The sequence below is a fragment of the Dermacentor andersoni genome, chromosome 10, assembly GCF_023375885.2.
Source record: "Dermacentor andersoni chromosome 10, qqDerAnde1_hic_scaffold, whole genome shotgun sequence".
NCBI classification, from domain to species: Eukaryota; Metazoa; Arthropoda; class Arachnida; order Ixodida; family Ixodidae; genus Dermacentor; species Dermacentor andersoni.
Window position 1 is genome coordinate 125,639,583 of NC_092823.1, and position 20,879 is coordinate 125,660,461.

General features: G+C 47.0%; 1 protein-coding gene across 1 annotated transcript in view; it reads right to left on the bottom strand.

Moving 5' to 3' along the window:
* The window catches only part of LOC126544953 (large neutral amino acids transporter small subunit 2), a 123,941-nt gene extending 103,062 nt beyond the window's left edge, over window positions 1–20,879 (bottom strand). The window contains exon 1 of the mRNA XM_050192525.3: window positions 20,158–20,879. Coding sequence (XP_050048482.1) covers window positions 20,158–20,450 — 293 coding nt within the window. The 5' untranslated portion in view covers window positions 20,451–20,879. The remainder of the gene's footprint in view (window positions 1–20,157) is intronic.

Genomic DNA, 20,879 nt, shown 5'->3' on the forward strand with positions numbered 1-20,879 from the left:
GAAAGGTAAATCATTGAAAAGATATCACTGGGGCCTTTCCAGCGGCAGCACCTTGAGATTTCGCAACAACCATCGAAATAATTAGAAATGCGAAAACATTCCGGCATTTTTTAGTGGGTAGAATATCAATATGCTTCAAGCCCTCAGTTCAGTGTCTTTTCCCTTGACCCAATCAGCGATCGCTTCCACACCTCGGCCATAATAGTACTGTAACAGCAGCCCAGTGTTGACGGCTGAATAGCTGTCGAGTCACAAGATTGATTTGGCGGCGCTCTAGGAATATGTATAAGGAGTGGTGGCATGGGTGGGGAGGGGGGGGGGGGGATTATGCCGCTTAATTTCGGTGGGGGAGGACTGGGTACGTGCCTGCACCAAACCATGACAGACACAACACTTGAGGCACACGGTATCACCAAACTAATAGAATGCCTCAAATTAACATCCTCGGCCGGCATCGATGAAATCCATTCCAATAGGGTTAAGAACACTGCGCACACTCTAGTGAATTTTTTGTGTGACATCTTTTCTTCACGGCGCAGTTTCACCAAGGTCACCTCCAACATAGACACCTAAGGCTCTAAGGCCTTAAACGAAACCGTGAGTGGCACTAGCTAACACTTGCAGGGGCTAAGTCTAGTAAGCAAACACACATTTACAAGAAAGCGGCCGGAGGCGCAGATTTCGACGTGCGATATGCGAAGGTTGTGGGTTCGGCTATGCAATCCTGTCTTCAAGTACCATTTGCCATTTCCGCGTATTAATTATGCCTTTAGGCTCAATATTACTGCGTTTCTCCTCTTTTCCTACAACTATAGGAAAAGCGTCTCCAATACACACACACACACACAAACGCCGAGGTTACAGCCAGAAATCAATGAATGTAACTTCGAACCAGTACAGTACATACTTTCAACTGGTGTTTCATTGTGATTTCATCTGGACCGAGCAAGCCGAACAGGGCCAAGCCGGCCGAACGGCTTAATTTCGCAAAGCCCGCAGCGCTGCCTGTCGGCGACCGATAAAGACTAATCCTCGGATTGCCTGACGCTAAGCCTAACTCCAACAGCTATGCAGCCTTCCTTCTATTCCCACAGTGCCTAAGAAAACAACCCAAAAACCGCCCTCAGCCATGTCGCCGCTCCTGCAGTTGCGCCATTGTTGCTCACTGCTTGACCAGTGGCGCCAAATTCAGGGCCTACTTTACTATAGATGCCACCATCGTTTGCCCAGATCAGACTTTGAGAATCCTGACGTCATACAGCCCCGATGTTAAGCCCGCGTCGCTGCATTGAGAATGGGGAATTAGCCCATGGCAGCACGCTTCCTGCGTGGCTTGTGTCACGTTTGGTGTGATAACATGTACTTATGATGTTTAGTTATCACCAATGAACTTGGCTGTCATACGAAAACGCAAGTTATGGAAGACTTGCGATGAAAATCACGGAAGTCTTACCAGCTGGAGGGTGGTAGCTAACATGAGCGCGGCAAAATTGAGGTTAACGCATTTTGTGTGGTGCTTACTTTATGTTTTAGCAAGATGGCGTCACGCATTATTGTCTCCTTGCGGCACCTGAAAGACACTTATGATCGTTATTACTGATAGTCAATCCATACCGCATCCATATATACTTTTGATCAGTTGTTTGTCTTTAATTTCCTTCTAGCTTTCAGTGTGGTAGTTGAATTGTATGACGTTGGTTTTTTTTTACGTATGTAAAGCCGGCCAGAAAAGCTTACGGGACGTGGAGTTTACCAAAAGAAAGCTGAATTCCTGAGAAGCTTATAGCACATAGCCTCGAATCGAAAGCTTCGGCGTGCAGTAGCCTTTGCGATTTGCACAGAGACCCAGTAGAAGCTTTAACAAAGCAGAACTTCACACTTGTCGGTAAACTCACGCGCCCTGCACATCTTGCACCAACAGTGTATACTGCTCGCTCTTCGGTCATTACACATGCCCCATGCGGTGCTCGCAATACTCTGCGTAGTTCCAGTACGTACGTCATCTTTACTCGCAATAATAAATAGCATGTATGTTTGACTTTAAAGAGGGACTCCGAGATTATTTTTGGCTGCGTGTGGTTCCATAACGTTCCCCCAATGCGTGGAACCTCCACCAAAATGAAGCCGTCGCGGCCGGGATTTGACTACGCCATCTCGTGCCCATAGCATCGTAAAGCCATAGCCACTACCCCACCACGGCGGGTGGGAAACACACTTATAAAATAAACTATAGTAGCGAAATGAAGGTGTCCAAGAGCCTACAGTATTCATGTAAGCAAGAAAAAAGAAGTTAAATAGAAAACTACGACCTAAATCAACGTAAACGGGTTACAACGTCAGCATCGTTATCACAGTCGACCTCGGCAGCCCGCTTTTATCTGGCGACGTAGGCTAATCAGCCGGGCTCGAGAGGATGGCTTTACGACGAGCCTTTGCATAAGCACCATATGCAAGTCCAAGCTGGACGAGCGTCAAGGATGTACGAATGCGCGCTGGCGGCTGGTGTGAGGACTCTAACCAAGTGAACAGATCGTCGCCGGATGGATTTCTAGCGCTTGGCTGCCGCAAAAGCGTCTGACGTTCACCGCTTTAAAGATAAAGCTGCTAAAAAGTATTCAGCGGCGATTTAGCGGTAAATGCGAGACGAACGAGCATTACGTACGTCTCAACTCTGTAGCGCCTTTGATTCTGTATAGTGCTGTCCGTGCACTTACCTCTCCCCTTCTTTCCAACCCCCTTCTCCCTTCCCCCAGTGCAGGGTTGTCAAACGGACTCTTGAGTGCTTAACATCCCATATATATATATATATATATATATATATATATATATATATATATATATATATATATATATATATATATATATATATATATATATATATATATATATATATATAACACGATATACGATAAGCCCACGAAATCAGAGCTCGAACCGCTCCACCTAAGTACCCTGCTTGCACCCAGGCCATGGGCGCGTCGAGCCTGTATTTTGCAACGTGGAACGGGGCGTGGCAGCCAGCGCGACATTTCTTTATAATTGTCGCCACCGCCGGACCCTCGCATAGACGTGTATGAGGCAAACCGCCGGAGCTGAAAAAAGAAAAGTGCTACAGGGTGAGCATGATAGTAAAGTGGCTGTACTAACGAAACCGTGTTGCCATTAGCAACGACGACGACGTCAAGGCGCCTGAAAGGCGCTCGCGCGCTGTTCCCGGGGAAATGTCAGTCACAACGAACGAGGTCCGAGCGTTGAAGGAAATGTCGAGCGCTAGACGAATAAACAACGAAAAGAAAGCACCCAAAGTCTGGCCAAGCATATATATATATATATATATATATATATATATATATATATATATATATATATATATATAGTGGACACAAGGAGTAATTGCCGCCATGATGGACTGGTCGCTTTTAGATTCTGTTGCAAAATTGGCGCAGTCGACAGGATCGGTATACATATACGGTGTGCCCCAGCTAACTTTAGCTAAGGTTTACTAGTATGCCTAAGCACTGTAAGAGGACGCGACCAAATGTATATATATATATCGTGGACACAAACAGTAATTGCTGGCATGATGGACTGGTCGCTTTTAGATTCTGTTGCAAAATTGGCACAGTCGACAGGATCGATATACATATACAGAGCACACGATCAAATGTATATTATTGGATGTTGTATGGAGCAAGTCACACTATTATTTATGCTTTTAAGTGCATAATTAGTCAAGGTTATTGGGTTAATTAACTAATTTCGCACATATTGATTTCAGGGGGGTAGTCTTAAGAGTCCACCTAGTGGACTGTTCATTTTGGCCGCTGCTGATTGGGTGCAGCTCTGCGAGAGAGGAGGAGACGAACGGCCCTAGCCAATCAGCAGCAGCCGCAATGGACAGCCCACTAGGTGGACTGCTACAGAATACCCTCCAGGACAATATATATTCAGAGAAAAACTGGCAGGTGGTTAGCACAGAACGACTGTATCTCGTATTCCTTCGATGACTCTATCTTCGGATCAGGACTTGCCCGATTATCGCCAATACACGGTTAATATTAGCCAATATTTCGCGAATTAACGTAATCATCAGTGAGTGTATGGGGTCACAGCAGGATTGAATTATAGGGCACGACCTTTTGCATCACCCGCCGTGGTTGCTTAGTGGCTATGGTGCTGGGCTGCTGAGCACGAGGTCGCGGGATCAAATACCGGCAGCGGCGGTCGCATTTCGATAGAGTCGAAATGCAAAAACACCCGGGTACTTAGATTTAAGTGCACGTTAAAAAAGCCCGGATGTCCAATATAATCCGGATTCACCCACAACGGCGTGATTTATAATCAGATGGTGGTCTCGGCACCTAAAACCCCATAATTTAATTATTTTTTAACCGTTTGCATAACCTGTTTTGCTATAGAACATGCGCCCGAAGAGCATGGATTTCGAGAAAGAGCAAGTCAAAATATGAACTCTGTTCCAGTAAACATTTTGCCGTAGTGCTAAAAAAATTACAGTTTCAACTGGAACAACATGGCATTTCACTGCACTTATCTAATCTGTACCATTTCTCGAAACAGGTACTAGGCACTGAGTTTTTAACAAAAGAGGTTGTGCTTTCAGCACTGGATGACTTCAATTCTGCTAATACAGCATTCTCTACAAGCTTCATTAAATGAGTTAATTAGTGAGCTTTCGTTCACTGAAAATCGCAGTGGCGATTATCGCTCAAAGTCTGGTGTCCGCTACTGCGATGAAGCATTGGTTAGCAAGAATTGTTTCTACTTTCCCATGGTCCTGAGACATTCGTCGCAGGGGTTCTCTTTATTTTTATATCAAGCGATGTAACAAGGCTACTTCCACCGAACGTGAATTTGTTTCACAGCCTAACGAAAGTCATTTCGCAACCACCGATCACTTTACATACATGTAGCTCTATATTTAAGTAGATATTGCCCAACTGCGTAAGTTTATGTAAGAGCTACCCCTACATTTCTTTTTAACATGGAGAGCCGGGCTAGTTGGTGGTGGATATTAGAATGCATCATGTAACCGCGCAAACAACAAAGGACAAAGAAGGAAACACACACGACAGACGCGGATCCGCGTCTGTCCTGTGTGTTTCCTTCTTTGTCCTTTGTTGTTTGCGCTACATTTCGACACACGCAGTCTGATGTGGCGGGGACTGTATCATCAGGGTGGGTGGGCTATGTCTGGCCCACTAAACGCACATGTTCACGTAGCATATGCGGAGAACCAAGTGCCGTGATGGCGCTATCAAAGCGCTGGAATTCAGCAGCGCGTGCATTTCGATCTTAGGTTTGGAGTTGTAGCAACAGTAGCTGCGTAATATCCTTTTTTTCTCCTTCAGTATACACCCGACCAGATAATCGTGCGTCAATTTCAGTAACGCATAATCCCTCCAGCAAACACGTCTGCTGCAAACCAATTGATGCATACAAGTCGCCGTCTTGCGTAAAAGAGGCCATTCGCCTGACGCCTAACAATTACGTCGAAATAATTGCACTCTATTCTGTGGAACTAGTCATATGCAAAACGTAACCAAATACACTCGACATTTCTTCGGTCTCCGTCTGCAGAGCCCTTGCGTCATCCTCAGTAGCAGACGACATATGCAGAGACGCGCAGACGATGACGTCGGCATATTTTTTTTTTATTTTCACAACTCTCACTGAACACTTTCGCAGATCAAAATAAATTCACAGATGGGAGAGTTCGTACGAATTCGCTGCTACAAACTGCGCGACACGCGGCTTGCGCATTGCAAATACAAGAAAAGGCACAAAATGAGCGACGTTCATTGTTTGAGTTCCGTCTGTCGCGCATTACTGCAGAGCAGACGACGCTGCAAAATCCAACAGATGGCAAATCGCTTTAACCTCCGGCCTTCCCAAGCGCAAAGTCAGACACTTGTTAGCGTCAATTTATGATGACGTCGCCGTTCTGCGAAAACAAGGTCGCAATCCGAGTACTGGCTTTTTTTTTCTCTTTCTTCTTCTTCTTTTATTTCGTTTTACAGCAGCTTATAAACGACTGCACTACAGCGTACAACACTCTGCGGTCTACCCGACGCTGAACAAGTAGATTACATGTAGATAAGAAGCACAAGTAGATTACAAGTAAAGATTACAAGTAGAGTTGACGTCGGGACCAGCCTGTGAGATTACAAAACCACAGGCTGGTCCCGACGTCAACTCCCCTAGTAAGCATAGATTTTCCACCTAAGCTCACTCGAGGGAACTGGCACTGCATTTGTTCAGTAGGCATGGAAATTATAGGTTCGTCTAATTTTTGTACTTGTGTCACCAGATGTATTTTCTTGTGAAGTACGTTACTTGTCACGGTGCATGTTTTTAAATTTCCAAGCAGTAATACGTTTCCAAACACATGAAGGCAATAAGCGCCTGTATGCGCACGGGAATAATGGTTGCGTCTACAACGCAATATCTTGTTGAAAATTATAGATTTACCCACTCAAAACGTACCGTATATGCCATCAAATAATTGCGCGTTTCCCGTACGATTCCTATAAAATTTCCGCGGAATTTGTGCGGAATCCACATCCACATAGAGTTCGTAGGAATTATATGTTAAGCGTACGGAAAAAATACGCGGAATTATTGCACAGCGTACGGAACTGTCTCGGTGGCTTGCAAAGCCACAGGGTCATTTGAAGCCAGAAGGACGAAGCCTAAGCAAATCCATCATTCATATGCTGACTAAAGCGCAGACGCCAGGTGCCGCATTTTAATCTAGTAATTTTTGCGGGACCTCTGGGCTCGATGATGGCGGTGATAATTTCTGTTGGCATATCCTTTGGAACGGGGCGGCGAGAAGCAGTCACCTATAGCCTGCTCGAGCTTAACAAGTTTAACTACATCATTTGCAGTCTAGAATTTCTCATTTAACGCCTCTTCATGATATTGCACACTTACACACTTCTTCCTTGCTTTTTTTCTCACCAATACTCTAAGCAAAGCGTAATTTAATTCCCGCACGTACAAAGGCGGCGCGAGGTAGCCATTTGACGCAACCGGCCCCTTCGGATGTGCAATGGTCTTCGCTGCCCTCCAGACCCACGCAAGCCACACCCCACTCTGCCCCGAACTTGTGCACAACCAGGAGAACAAACAGGCTGACAAATGTAGCGCTCTCAGCCAAAAAGAGACTGAAACGAACGACAAAGAGGCAAATTAATTCAGAACATGCCCAAAAAAGTCCGCTCATCTCTATGGGCGCGGTTCTATCTGAGTGCCAAACGCCGACTGCTAGATCCACTCTACAGGCGCCTGCCGTACTGCAGCCCTTCTCATTTCAGCTCCTCTGTAACAGCTTGGGAAGCATGGACATCATAACGCCGTCTTCGTACGTTCGCGAATGAATGCCAGCCACCAGTGAATCCTTTTGGTGCGTATATCGATGGCCCGGCAGGTCTTTGGGGACCTTCCCTTGCGTCTGTGATCGCTTGGCAAGAGATGCGATAACGTTCATTCATTCCGGAGCATTTCCACAACATCGATGTGGGCCCGAGCTATTAGAAATTCTGCAAGGCCGTGCATCCCTCTGATCTGTCGTTATTTTTATCATTAATCCCGTATCTCATTCCCATTCTCCTCTCACATCTGTGCAGAGTATCAGGATGGATCGCACTAGCTCACGTCGATTTGTCTGCCTTTCATTCAATAAAACTTACATATTATTTTTTTCATATTATATGGTGCTTAAAAGATGTTGCTGCCTTTAATTGGCACCGGCTACTCCTTTTTTGCATAAATATGCCCAATTAAAGTCTTCAGGTAAGAAAAAGATATCACTTAAAAGCACGAGAACTTAAAGTCAACTCAGAACCATTGTAAAAACAAAGTCCAGTCACACAGCTACACTAAAGTCAGGGCACATGCATAAGAAAACAAGTAATAGGTTCCACACGAAGGCGCGTGAACCCAGGAAATGAACTGGGCGAAAGTCGGGCAAAATCAGACATGTAGAACGTGCGTATCACGCATATATACGCTACTCAATAGCTTCCGAGAAGATCGCTTGCTTCTAGAAGCCTTTGGAGCCCCAGTCGTCTTTGCAACGAATATGCTGGCCGTTGACCTAACATCTTCCTGAGGTTGAAGGGCCTTCGGTACATTGCCACAGTGTTAAACTTTTTCTATATGCGTCGTGTCGCGGGAATTCTAGCAGAATATCCTCATCCGCGCGCCCACGAGCTCCTTGCGGACTATCAGATCTTGAAATTTTTTTGCAGAAAGTGTTTTTCACGTGCTGTACCGAGCCGCATACGGTTAACGAGCGTCTCCAAGGTTCTGCTTGTATCCAATGTGGACGCGATCTTAAAGTTGAAGCGAAGGGCCAATGTCAAGCAAATCTGAAGATTTTGAATTCTGATCGAACCGCGTCGGCTATGCAACCAGGGGCTGAGACCTGTCTCAATGTACACCGCCCTTCGCCTTGTGTTAGAGTGCCCCTGAGTCTAGATGTGACGTTGTTATAGCAATCGCCTTGTACAGCTGCCTCGAACGGCTGCAACATTCCCGGGGATATTACAGTGGCCAGGTATCTCGTTTTTTTTTTTCCATCTCGACCGCTGACCAGTTACAGCGCCGCTCCCAGCTTTGAATCTCCGCGCTTACGGAAGGTGGACGTTCTCTCGGGTCCATCCTGGGTGAACATCTCGGCCTGCCGTGACAGTGTGCCCCCAGTCGCATCCAAACTTTGCTGCGGCAAACACGCGCGAGATAATTGCATACAACAGCGCCATCTGCATACGCTTGCCCGTGGAAAAGAGGGCTCCTCGCCGTTTGCATAACTGTATTTTACTGGCACGAGCGAAGCGGTGCGTATAATTGACGACCCACGGACGAGCATGCAGGCAGGCCCGCTGCAGGCAGACCTACACAGACAAAGCGAGGCCTGCTGCCTTCTGTCCGAGGCGCACAACCGGATGTGTGACGTATGACGTCCGTATCCGCTTTCCACAATGGACGCGCGCGTTGATGGAAGCGCGGCCTGCCCAGCTTCGTTATTGCGAACACAAAATTCGCCGACTGCTCCCCCCCCCCCCCCCCCCCGCACACACACACTCCCCTTTACTACTCAGGCGTGGGGCCTTTGTTCACCTGGCTTTAATGGCCTACAGCTAAGTAACTATGTTCAGCGCTTCTTTTTTTGTGGTACAGTTTTTTAATAAAGATCTGTATGTATATATGTCGCAGAAGTACGCACAGCCGTGTACGCATATGCAGAGACGACGCTAACTCAATGAAGGTGCTATAGGAAGCGGCTAAAAAATACTGGCAGTTTCGTGTGGCCACACATAGTCATCTGTTGCTTTATCTTGGTGATCGAGAGGCACCTGATAGATAGATAGATAGATAGATAGATAGATAGATAGATAGATAGATAGATAGATAGATAGATAGATAGATAGATAGATAGATAGATAGATAGATAGATAGATAGATAGATAGATAGATAGATAGATAGATAGATAGATAGATAGATAGATAGATAGATAGATAGATAGATAGATAGATAGATAGATAGATAGATAGATAGATAGATAGATAGATAGATAGATAGATAGATAGATAGATAGATAGATAGATAGATAGATAGATAGATAGATAGATAGATAGATAGATAGATAGATAGATAGATAGATAGATAGATAGATAGATAGATAGATAGATAGATAGATAGATAGACGGATGGATGGATGGATGGACGGATGGATGGATGGATGGATGGATGGATGGATGGATGGATGGATGGACGGATGGACGGATGGATGGATGGACGGATGGACGGATGGATGGATGGATGGATGGATGGATGGATGGATGGATGGATGGATGGATGGATGGATAGATGGATAGATAGATAACATGACTGAAAAAAGAAAGGTGCTGATTAAAAATGCTGTTTATTAGACTGTTTATTAGATTGAAAAGTTGTTATCGAAACTAGCGTCATTGCTGCCTTTCGATGGCGAAAAGAGAAAAACAAGCCAGTGGGTGGTAAGCGAGAATATATATATAAACACCGGGGAGTGACGGTCTCACGACAACGCTAAGTTGTTCGCATCCACTCCATTACACTGCGCACTCCATCACATAGCGACGTGCCGGCGACAAAAACAAGTATACTGCTCGAAATGGCCAGACGTGCGAGGGTTATTGTAAAGGTTGCTACACGTATACTTTCTCAACTGACGCAAGTAATTTCCGTACTGACGTCAAAACTACAACATTCGAGCGGAGAACAAAGACTCATAGGTAAATCATATTTTCTCATATAAGAGCTTCGTTCACGGCAACTGCTTTCTTTTTTATCTCCCACGTTTCAAGTGCGCTTGAACAATGTTTTCGAGTGCACATTTAAGAACGCCAGCAGAAGCGACGACTCGATGACGACCGACTTGTTTTGAACGTTAGAATGACTGTTCTCTAATTCACGACTGTTCTCCAGGAACAATATATAACACTCGGGGAATTTATTTTCGGAAAGTTGTACGGTTGAAAGAACGGGAAATCGGGGAAGCACTCTACAAAGCCATCTCCTGACAGACAAAACTTGATATAGTTGTAAACGGCATTATATTGAACGTTTCCAACGCTTTTTGAGAACTAAGAGGCGTGAAACAGAACAGATGCAACACAGGAAGTTGTGCAATAAAGTCAGTAGTAATGGTTTGAAAGGGCAATAGTACGTAGTAGTAAAAGTAGCAAGGTATAGGTAGGAGTATAGTTTATAAAACTCGTTTTAGTTGCCGTCGTTTTGAGAGTTATATAAGGGCAGACGGGTCGCCGCCTCGGAGATAAAAGAACACAACCTGTCGTTGACGAGGCGAAGGGTCATGTAACTTTTCATTGCATTGTCGCTAATGCAAAAGTCCTGCTGATTTCAAAGTTGGCGAGTTTCTGTTCAGACACAGCTAGGGATGAAGTGTGTCATTAATTTAAGTAGCACGTGCTATTCCAGTATGCCATGCACGCACGTGAGCCAGCCTTCGATTATCCTCTATAAGCAAACTGTCATGCCTGAAACCTATCTGTCAAGGGTGAATACATGCACCCATGGTTGTTGACAACCTTGGCGCTGCATCCCCTTTATGTGCACATAGGTTTGTGTGTGTGTGTGTGTGCGTGTTTGTTTACTTGAGAGGGGGAGAGAGAGAGAGTGAGAGCGCGTCGTTGGTTGCAGCTTATAACGTATATTCACTAGGAGACGTAAATACGCGTTATTCACATGGATTCATCATTCCCATCAGCTTACCGGGGCGATGGGTAAGCATATCAGCTTACCCATCGTAGTAAGCCACTCCTCTAGATTAAAAAAATATAAATAAAATAAAAAGCTGATTCATTAATCTCCATAACTGAGCAGGTAATTGTAGTACACAGAATTACCCTGGTGGCGCAAGAGGAACGACATCCGAACACCGTATGAATTTCGCAATTTTATCGTTCACTTGTCTTTCATTAACAGCTTGGCTAACGTTAGCTGGGGCTCGATCTGTATACATCATCATCATCGTCGCCCGTGTACGGTGGCGACGTACGTACGACTTGCGCAATCGGCTGTAGTCGCGGCTTGGCACTTGCGCGACGACAGAGGTGACGGAGCGTGAAGTGCGTGGAACACTTTACGCAAGACGCGCCTTCATGCGACGAGCAGAAACAAGCAAGCGCAGAGGAGGAACACTTGTTTCCCCCCTCTCCCTCCCCTCCCCCCCTTCACACACACACACCTGGCTCTGTTTCTTCGCTCCGACTCCGGGCGCTTTGTCTTCGCCTGCAACCTCGCAAGGACTTTCTATACAGTACGATCGGCGATTGATTGAAGTCTATCCGTGGTGGATTTATGGATCTACTGAGTGACGCACTGATTGGTTGATTTAGTGATTGATTGCTTGACTGACTGGTTGATGTAAAGTTTGCCTGCGTTTTATACTTGTTTGTTTGTTTGTTTGTTTGTTTGTTTGTTTGTTTGTTTGTTTGTTTGTTTGTTTGTTTGTTGATACCGTTAACCCCCCGAAGGGTCATTACAGGAATGGAGGTACGGTCACCATTTACAATTCAATGAAAAATCATGCGCGCAACAATGAAGACAACGATGACAATACTTTAATAAAGGCACTGCTTTTTCACGTATATTCGTAGTAGCAATAGTGCGGGCGCAATTGTACTTGCCGCGACCACGACATGGTGTTGTTGATCTAGCGGATCAGAACACTTCTCGACTCGAACAAACAAGAATCTGCAGCTCGTCTCCATATGTATTTAAACAAGAAGAGCAAACGAATGAATCGGGCAGCATGTTCCATTGCCGAATCGCTCTAGGAAAATAGCTATGTTTAAAAGTGTCATTTCGTGTTAATGGTGGTTCGATATAGCTCTCGCCTGCGTACTGGCTCGGTAAAGGCAAATCGAAACGAGCCAACCGTCTCAATGCGCTCGACTGACCGCGAGGAGCGTCATAAGTCGAAGGACCGCTCGGCGGACGGTTCAATAGGACCTTAGTGCTTTCGCACTCACAACTATTAAGAAGTGCTTTGGTGTACTCGGATTTTTTTTCTTCTGCCGTGAGCTTACGTTATTGACCACATATAATTAATTAATCAACTTCTGAAGTACTGCATTGAACGAAAAATCTTCAGTGGAAGAGTTGCAGCGCCAATTGAGAAATGTCTTCGGTCGGCGTGCAGCATCGACTCTTCGTTGGTAACATCCGGTCACATGTTTCAAGGCACTGCCGCACTCATAGAGTTTCCTACAGGAAACTGTATGGCCGCACTAATGTCGCTGCGGGAAAGCGCCTAGTCACGTGGCACTTTTTCAAATCTCGAGCGCTGTTTTTTTTTCTAGCATCCCGGAAAATTTAAATCCACACCAGCTATCGTCAGGGAAGTTAATTGTTTGAATATTCCTGAATACAACTTCTCTATTGTAGATAACGCATCTAAAGCAATTGTTTAAGTTAGTGCATTATTGTTAATTGATTACCTAAGCTCACAGTAAAGAATACTCTGAGATGCCCGAGAGGATAGTGAGGAGTACTAAATTGGTTGCCTTCTCGTCACAGGCACGTGGATTTTTAAGCCTTGGCACGATAGCTGAAGTATCGTGTATTAAAGTTTTTGGGCGTGTTGACTTATTCATTTATTTATTCAGCTATTGATTGACCACAACGCCACAAAGCAACAGAGGTGCTGGAGAGAGGGCTCACACAATGAAGGGCCACCGCGTCAGCTGATCGCTGTGTCCACTGGGACACCATGGCCGGCAATGAGCGACTGTCTGATTGGTTGATCGAGCGGGTGAGCGGCTGTGCGACAATGACGCCCAAAACCAAGTCTATAGTTTCTCAATACATTCACGACCCTGCGTACAATCTGGTTTTGCGTGTTAGTGCTGGCCGTCAGGTTGACAACGCTTTTAGGAATTTGCGCTTCGCGCTTGCAGACACCTTCCAAAGGGAGCAAAATTCTGCGCTAAATCAGCATTAAGTTTAAGTAACGTTCTATTGTATTATATAGCGACCGCGGTAGCATGAATGTCTTATAGACGTATGTAGCGCTGCTGAGCACGAGGTCGCGGGTTCGATTCGTGCGGCGCATATTGCGTGTGCGTTACAAAGAACCCCAGGCGATCTAATTTACTCCGGAGCTTTCCACAACGTCGCGCCTCCTATAACACTATACGTCCTCGCAGTTTGGAGACACGTCGAAACCGACAATTTATTTTAATTTTAAAGACAACCGCGAATCCAGCGCGCGTCTCGCCAATGCGTCTTCTCGATGGTCCCACCCTTTGCAATGTAGAAGCAACAATCACGCGTTGTTTTCTACGCCAGCCAAGCGTAAAGTTCGAGGATACGAGTGCGCCATTACAGCTGCGCGTACACTACGGCCGACCACGCCGGGTTTAGGCCTAGCGGGACCGGTGGGGGATGCTGCAATGCGCCGGTCGCGTTGCAAGCTGCTGCCGCTCGCGCTCGTCGCCCTCGACGGAAAGAGGGGGCGAAGGACCTTCGTCGGAACACGTGCTCCGTACCGCTCGATATACAGGAGGAGGAGGAGGAGGAAGCGGGAGTGGGCAAGCCCTCTTGATTTACCTTTTTTTTATTTTCTGTTTTCTCTCTCCTTCTTTGTTGCCGGTTTACGCTGAGGAAGCGAAGCGCTGTGTGCGTTTACGCGGTATCGTCGTGTAGTATCTGCGTCCGCTTCCTTTTAGCCGCGCGTCTTGCGAACTCGCGGCTTCCTCGGGGTTGTGCCGACACTGGAAATTTATAGCGCACACCTTTGACTGATTTACCGACCAATTTGCTGGCATGTTTACCGACTGACAAAGGCTGGGAGCCATAGGGCGCGTAGCTCCCGCCGTTTTGTGCCATGTGTCACAACACGTACGTACCTAATCGTCCAGTTTTCGCTCCTATACTGACTGACAGACTGACTGGTTGGCTGACTGACTGAACGATTGGTTGTCTGAATGAGTGATTGATTGACTGAATGGGTGATTCATTCGCTGATCGACTGATTCATTGGATGTGAACGATTGATTGACAGAATGAGTGATTGGTTCGTTAAGTCTCTGTCTCAGTGGTTGTTTGATTGATTCAATCATTGAGTCCTCAAATGAATAACTATTTTATTGATTGATTGATTGATTGATCTAGACAGATCAAGGCAACACAGGAGCTCTGAAAACGCCAGTAAATGGTCTCCAGTGGCAGGGAGACGCTTTCTAGACGGAGAAACAAATTCTGCCGACGCCACACGAAGCGGGCGCGGCGTCAGCCAAAGCCACCTATGGCTTTGCCTCAGCGCACTGCTATGCTGTTACGCAATCACGGTAACCGGCGGGAGCCGTTCCGGTAAACTTAGCGGAGCCCGTTAAACTCCACGCATGCGCAGTCATGGTCGCCGCGGTATCAGTAGCGGTAAGACAAAATTGGCGCAGGCACTTAAGTGTCTTTACGTGATTTGAATGCGGAAGCGTAATGATTTCTCTAATTGATTGCGTTCGTGATGCGTGATGTCACATCTCCTTCACAACTATCCTTAACGCACCTTGCTTTAATATGCAGGAACCTTAACCCACCTTAAGTCACCTTACTCTAACTTGTTCCAACTTTAATTCTGCATTACTGCCGACATCATTCAAAACGCAGATGACGTCAGTGGCGATCATGAATTTTTTACCACTCGTTGCAGACAACGCCGCGTTTTCTGCTTTGCGGGACATACAATGCTTTACGCATTAATTAATAACGCCGTGTTAGGACACTTTGTGTTACGAGTGGGTACGTACCGTGCTATAATCAAAAACAGCCAATTTCAAAGCCTGGCATGCACAGCTGCGAAACGTGTAGACGGAGCCAGCGACGCGTCTCGACAATCGAAGCACATGCGACGATCGGGATGTTTGCATTCTGGTCACTGCGGCGCGTACGGTTATGCGATCTAGGAGTGACTGGAAAGTGCAAGCAGGCCGGTCACTGCAGACGTGTATATTATTAGGGACGTCGGTGCAGTTTGCCGGCAACGGTGTTACGCAATTCAGCACCGAAACCAGATCGATCCGCTTTCCAGAGGGAGCAAGCGTTTTCGGAAGGAAGGCGTTACTCACAGGATTGATCAAAAAGAACGAACAAACAAAAACGTGCGTCGCCGGTGCTCTATTACGGACGTACGTGACTCGAATGTCATGCGTGGGTAAAAAAATGAAATGAAAAGAGATACAGTTATGGCCACGTTTCCACGATCCACGGCACCGTCAGGAAGAGAGAGACAACTCGAGCAAATGAATTAAACTTCAACGGAAATTCAGGTTAGCCCGGAAGGTTGTAGCTTTGACGCGTCGCTCATTCCATGCGCAGCTGTCCGCATTTCGGTACCGCCCACTCCTTTCTGTAATGCCTCCGCCCTGAGAGAAAATTGATCGAATGAAATTAAGACCCATGCGTCTCGCACGTCGGAACGGACGGTGAGCAGTATTCCACAAGTATGATGTTATTTTCTTGATCAATCTGAGTCATTTGTAACCTGGGAGCTACTTAGGTACGTATCGCGCTCATTAAGGATAATGTGGCTTTTACATCTGTACCACTGCGATGCAATGAGCTGTGCCACTTTGGCCAGACATAATCTTGTTGTCCTTGTAAACCCCCTCTCCCCCCCCTCCCCCGAAGCAGTGTAGGTAACGAAAAAGTAAATAATAAATGTGTTCATTCCATATAATCATACGGTTTATTTATTTATTCATTCATTCATTTGTTTATTAGAGTACCTTCAAGGTCCGCGGGGTGTTACTAAATTACTGCTGTGGCTCGAACTGGGCAAAATATAACATTATTTAATCGTTTGAGGAACGAATGAGTATACAAGACCCTTTATGGTCATACAGGACTACATCATGGCCATACAGTGTCTACATCAACAATTATTTTTTCTTGAATATGGATGAGGTATACGTCAGTTATATTCCGGCAATGCGTGTAGAGGCTGTAAGTATATTGACTTTCAAATGACAGTACCGAGAGAAAATGTGGTGTGTGTGGTTTAAGTGTTCTTTGCCAACTTTCTTTTAAAGGTACAATACACGAGACGTTCTTTACTTTTATTTAGTTGCTTATATTCTGTAAGAGCAGTTTACGTACCCGCTCTGTAATCAGTAGATTTGAGATTTGCACAATCAATAATTTTTTTGCTACACGGACTACTTATATAATACTGCGTTATACAGGAACCCTTTCCACCACTCAATTGTAATTGCGGTGTCTGAAATGTTCCGCAATTCCGGTGTATTATATCCTCCTATAAATATATTAACTGTTATCCTGTGTCAGAGCAAAAAAAAAAAATGCCAGTGCTGACGACAATGCCCATCGTGAGGTCTTTGTACAGAAACATTTTGTCGGGCCAGATGTGTTTTTTACCTTTGTCCGAAGCTGGATTCATATGCAACTACCGTTTTGGAAAGGTGTTAACATTTAAAAAAAACAAGCTGACAGCTTCTTTCTTTCTTTCTTTCTTTTTTTTTTTTTTTTTTTACTGGGAACGTTCTCCGCTAACTTCGCGTCACTGGTTTCAAGCAAGCGACTCCCTACCTCGGGATGGATGGATGAATGGAAAAACTTTATTTTCGTCAGAACGCATGTGCGGACGATTCCGTGCTAGATGGCCACCAGCTCACGGCTGACTGCGACCTGGGTGACCCACTCCACGGTTTTGGTCAGGACGACCGGGTCTGAACTGGCCAACACTGCCTCCCACTGCTCGAGAGAAGGATCACGCATAATATCCGCCATTGGCGGCGCTATGCTACAGCTCCATAATATGTGGTCATAGGTGACCAGTTCCTGGCACCATTTTCATTCCGGCTGAACGTCCGGGTAGATTTTGTTTAACATGTATGGGTTATAGAAAGATCTCATCTGCAATCTTCGCCAGACGCTTTCCTGCGCCTTCACCAATTGCTTGTCCTGGGGCGGGTAAATTCTCCGCTCAAGTTTGTAATGGTTAGTAATGTCGTGAAAGGACACCACCCCATCTCTCGTGGACCTCCACGGAACGCCCGGCTCACCTGCTCGGCTGACGAAACCTCGAGCATTTATGTGAGCCGCCTCGTTCCCAGGGTTCCCAGAGTGTGCTAGTACCCAGACAATTTCCACCTCCGTAGTCCCTCGCCCCGTGGCCCGATTTAGCAATCCTGCCGTTGTGACAGATTCTGCCCCTCGACAAATTTCGGATGGCTGTTTTAGAGTCGCTGATAATCAGGTCAGCTTTAGTATTACCTATAGCTAGCGCTATCGCCGCCTCCTCTGCAGTTTCTGAGGAGCGGGTTTTGACTGATACAGAGGTGACTAAGCGTCCCCGCTCGTCCACCACCGCAACTGCAAATGCGTCCTTGGTCGTATACTCGGCGACATCTACGTAGACTGCCCCGTTGTAGTTCCCGTACTTAGCATGTAAAGCTCTGGCTCTTGCCTTCCTGCGGTTCTCGTGATGTATCGGATGCATGTTTTTGGGCAAAGGTTTTATGCACAAGCCCTTGTGTATTTCTCGCTTCACCTGAATTTTCATGTCCCCGGCTGGAGGATCAACTTCCAATGCCGATCCTCTCCAATATATCCCTCCCTACTCTCGTTTTGGAAAGCCTACTGAGTTGCATCACCAAGTGTGCCTCCCGCAGTTCTTCCAGGGTGTTGTGCACCCCTAATCCCAGCAGCCTTTCGGTAGACGTATTGTTAGGCAACCCAAGGGCCGCCTTATACGCCTGCCTAATCGTATCCTCCACCTTGCCTTTCTCCGTTGCGTCCATCTTCATACAAGGCGTCGCATACACTATTCTACTGAGCACAAACGCCTGTACCAGCTTACACAAGTCCTTTTCCTTGACTCCTCGCTTACGATTGGCGATTCTCCTGATTAGACTCACGGTAGCATTGACCGTATATTTAAGCCTTTCCAAGGCCTCCCTATTCTTCCTGTTAGTCTGCAGATACAGACCCAGGATCCTGATCGTTTGGACCTCAGTTACCGCTGCACCCCCCTATTTCACCTTCAGCGGTGATGGCGGCACATAGTGCCTCGCATGTATCCCTCTTGGTTTATCCCTAAGCACAAAAAGCTCGGACTTGGCCTGAGAGCACGAGAGTCCTGCCTCCCCCGCTAGCTCCTCCACAATATCCACTGCCTGTTGTAGAGTTTCCTCCAATTGGGCGTCGCTCCTCCTTGTTACCCACAGAGTAATGTCATCCGCGTAAAATGTATGTTTAAGTCCCGATATACTTGCCAGCCTCGGCGTTATCTGGATCAAGGCGAGATTAAACAAGAACGGCGATAAAACCGACCCTTGTGGTGTCCCCCTGCCCCCCAACGGGAAAGGATCCGATTTAAATTATCCGACTACAATCTCCGCAGTCCTATCCTCCAGAATTGATCTGATGTACCGGAAGGTACTACCCCCCGGTCCTATGGGTCCTATGTCCGATAGGTTCCTTAATATTGCCTCATGGGTGACATTGTCAAAGGCATTTGTGAGGTCGAGCCCCAAGATAGCCTTGGTGCCCGTGCCGTACCCAGGATCAACCACGTTCTTTTTGAGCTGTATCATGACGTCCTGCGTTGATAAATTAGCCCTGAAGCCAATCATCGTTTTAGGTACCAACTCCTTGTCCTCCACATAACCCTGAAGTCTGTTGAGGATCACATGCTCCACCAATTTGGCCAAGCAGGACGTCAGCGAGATGGGACGAAGATTCTCAATACAGATCTTCTTCCCTGGTTTAGGAATAAATGTAATCCTAGCATGCTTCCACTCTGACGGGATCTCCCCGGCCGCCCAATATTTGTTCATCAAGTCCGTGAGCTGACTTGAAATCCAGGTTCCTCAGCATTTTATTAGTAACCCCGTCCGGATCCGCTGCCGACGTAGTACGAAGCTGCCCCATTGCAAACTCCCCCTCCGCCACCGTAAAGTACGCATCTAATTCGACGTTTCCCTCTCCTGAGTAATCCGACAAGCAACCGCCCGCCTCGCCGTTTATGTAACGACTTCGGAGTTCTTAAATGAACTCCCCAGTCGTGCCCTGATACTGATGAACTAACCTAGCCATTTGACCCTCCTACGCACCACGATGAGTTGAGCCCTAGCCGCTAGCCGTTGCGTCTTTATCAAGAGGTCTGGCAAGCCCACCCCATTATCTTTCGGAGAACCATATACATTAAGAACAAATCACTCTGCTCTCTATGGTATGCTGAATCGCTGTGGTGTTGCGGCGGACTAGCACAGCCGTGAAGACGCTCGATACGCTATACGACGTTATACCTGACGATAACGCTTTTCTAAAAAATAATGGTAATAAAGAAAGCACGCTGCCTGAACTCCGTCACAGCCAGCGCAGCAGACGCCGCGTGGACCGCTTACGAGCACTGCGGAGAAGACAGCTTGGCAGGGGTGAGAACGCTGCGGTGTTTGGCGGGAAGTGGGGGAAAAGGACCTCGTGGACATGAACGACTACAGGTTTTCTGTCGGTGTCAAGTGCGGAATTATACCAAACCTCCGCAAAGAGCACGGTAACAGAGATAACAACGCCACCAGAAAGGGTTCGGGGGGACTCACTTTGTGATCATGCATCCAAGCTCCGCGTAGCAGTATGCTCCGATCATGGAAAAGATTCCGCACGCAACCCAGACGATGAGGGACGCTCCCACGCTACCGGTGTTGGCCAAGACTCCACGGGGCGACACGAAGATGCCCGAACCGATGATACTGCCGACGATCACGGTGATACCGTTGAGCAAACTCATCTTGGGCTTCAAGCAGACGACGTCGCTCTCGCCGGCTTTGTTCGGAGCGGCGGGCTTGGTTGGCTCGGCCTGCGGAACCTCGGAGTATTGCGTTGCCTCGGCCATGTTTTCTGTCGTCTGTGCCTTCTACTCACTCCTCTGGGAATGTTAAAGAGCGTCCTCTGTCCCCCCAAAATCGACCGTTTCTTTCCCACTGTATGTTACACAGCGGCGACGTTGCTGACGCTCAGCAGACGTGCTGTACCACAGTTGTCTGCCGTGTGCTGCCGCTGCTTCGCCGTGCCGGCAGCTTCACAGCGCTCGTAGCAGGCGCGCAGATTTGCAGTTGCCGTCTGCACCGGTTGAACTTTGAAGGCTTTGTCTTCTGCTTCTTCCTAGCTGCGCCGTCTGCGTCGTTTTCTGCTTTCTCCCTCCTGTGCCCGGCGTGTGTTTGGAGTGCCGCGGTGTACGGGCCCCGGCTGCTACCTTCCCGCACCGCGCCTACGTCGCGAATGGTGTGCGGCGCCGTGCGAAGCCCCCGAACACCGGCGAAGC